The following is a 1848-nucleotide window of genomic DNA, read 5'->3' as shown; positions in this document are numbered from 1 at the left end:
CACGGATCCAATTATTTCGTGGGTCGAATTGGAGTGTTATTCTGATTGTTGTATTTGTGAGTTATGGTTTTCGTTTTATTCCATCTTATGGTGTACTCTTTTTCCTCCAATAGGTTTAGAGAGGTTTTTTAATGAGGTCTATGGGGTAGTGTACCTTATATATCATAATTATAAATTATCTTTTTTAATTAATATCCACACAGGGACTTTGATTATGGAAGAATTAATGTCAACAGATACGCTCAAAGATCATAAAATCTGGAAGTTTTAATTGTAAGCTTCAGCCTTTGATCATATGCATGACATGGTACATAACAACGGCGAACGAAGTCGGTAGGGTAAACAGAAAAAGAAGCGCCATTCCCAAAGCCAAGCTCGGCCTGGTTTCCATTAACTTGGATTGCAAATACCCCGCTGCTTCACAAACATCGCGGTCGTAATTCTCTTTCTTGTATTCCTTCTCCCAATCCATCCAATGCCGCGGAGGCTCGTAATTCTTTTCCGACGTCGTCATCTCGTGAATTCGCCTCCTCAACACAATCATGCTCTCGTCCACTAGCTTGCCGTCGAAGTCATGACTGTGTGCGTATCGTTTCGACGCCAGAATTCCCAAAACCCTTTTACGAAAGATGGTGGATTTGCCGGAGAATGGAAGAGGAAGAGGAAGAGGGAGAGATGATGGGGCGGCTATGGAATTGTTGAAGACAGATGTGGTTTCCATGGTGTGTTTGGACGTTAAGAAAAAATGTTGTAGGGTTGAGGCGAAGATGTAGAGTATTTATAGAGGGTTGAATTTAGAGGTACATAGATTTGGGCTGGAAATTCAGGTAATTCGGACATTCATTATGGTGAAACGTGGAAGGGATGTTTATGGTAGGGAAGATCCTGTGCTAAAATCTGGACATTAGTAATGTTCAGCCGCATACTAATTATTAGATAGATGGGTAAAGGACACAAATTTTCCGTGACTATAAGTAATTATTTTATTAAATCTCTCCATTATTAAAAATTATAAAATAATCTATCGATTATATAACGTTACTTTGTAGAGTCATTTGACTATTAAAAGTTATAAAATGATCATTTGACTATTTATATGTTCCAAATTCGTTATTTTTCTTTTAAAAGTTGGCACTCATCTGAGTTGAATATTAACTTGTTAACTGTGATATGATAAAATCTAATCTCATAACCGTTTGATTTGTATATTGTGAATTGATCTCCGTTTACATTATGTGTTAAGACAATGTTTAAAACATTATGTCGTTGAATCAATACTTGAAAGCAACGGCGATGCAAGTATACATTATTAAAATATAATTTTATCATATCTTAATCAGTAGGTTACCGTCAAACTCAAATGATTGTCAATTTTTAAACGGAAAAAAACGAATTTGAGGCATATGAATTGTCATACGATAATTTTACAACTTTTAATAGTTAAGGGATGAAGTTATTCTATCAATTTATATTATGCGTAAATTATAGATTTTATAATTTAATGATTTAATCTTTTTATTTCGGAATACAAAAAAATAGAGATTAAATATAAAAAAGATAAAAGTATAAATAGTTAATCTGTAATTTATATATAAAATAAGGACTATTAACATAAAATGTTTTAGTTTTCTTTTCAATTAAGGTTCCAAAGGGAAAGCCAACGCGTCTGGGTGAGGCGTCCAATCGCGTTACAGTACAACTGTACAACCGCTGTTCCAGTTCTCTTTTGTAATACAAATTGATCTTTGCTACGTTTAATTTTAAAATCGATATTTAATGATTTAAATAACAAAATGAAAAATAAAACGAACAACTTATAAAACGTAAGTACTTGCTCTAAAAGGAACT

The 1848-nt window shown here is 33.4% G+C and overlaps 1 protein-coding gene across 1 annotated transcript; it reads right to left on the bottom strand.

Annotated features, from left to right (window-relative positions):
- Positions 1 to 280: 280 nt before the first annotated feature.
- LOC120173569 lies at positions 281 to 721 on the bottom strand. Its single transcript, XM_039180688.1, has one exon. The coding sequence runs from the start codon at positions 719 to 721 to the stop codon at positions 281 to 283; it is 441 nt and encodes a 146-aa protein (XP_039036619.1).
- Positions 722 to 1848: the final 1127 nt, after the last annotated feature.

The sequence above is a fragment of the Hibiscus syriacus genome, unplaced genomic scaffold (assembly GCF_006381635.1).
Source record: "Hibiscus syriacus cultivar Baekdansim isolate YM2019G1 unplaced genomic scaffold, ASM638163v2 tig00003041_pilon, whole genome shotgun sequence".
NCBI classification, from domain to species: Eukaryota; Viridiplantae; Streptophyta; class Magnoliopsida; order Malvales; family Malvaceae; genus Hibiscus; species Hibiscus syriacus.
This window is presented reverse-complemented; position numbering and strand designations above follow the sequence as displayed.

Bases quoted from the DNA above. Each gene is read 5' to 3' on its own strand.
- LOC120173569 (XM_039180688.1), bottom strand. From the start codon at position 721: ATGGAAACCACATCTGTCTTCAACAATTCCATAGCCGCCCCATCATCT.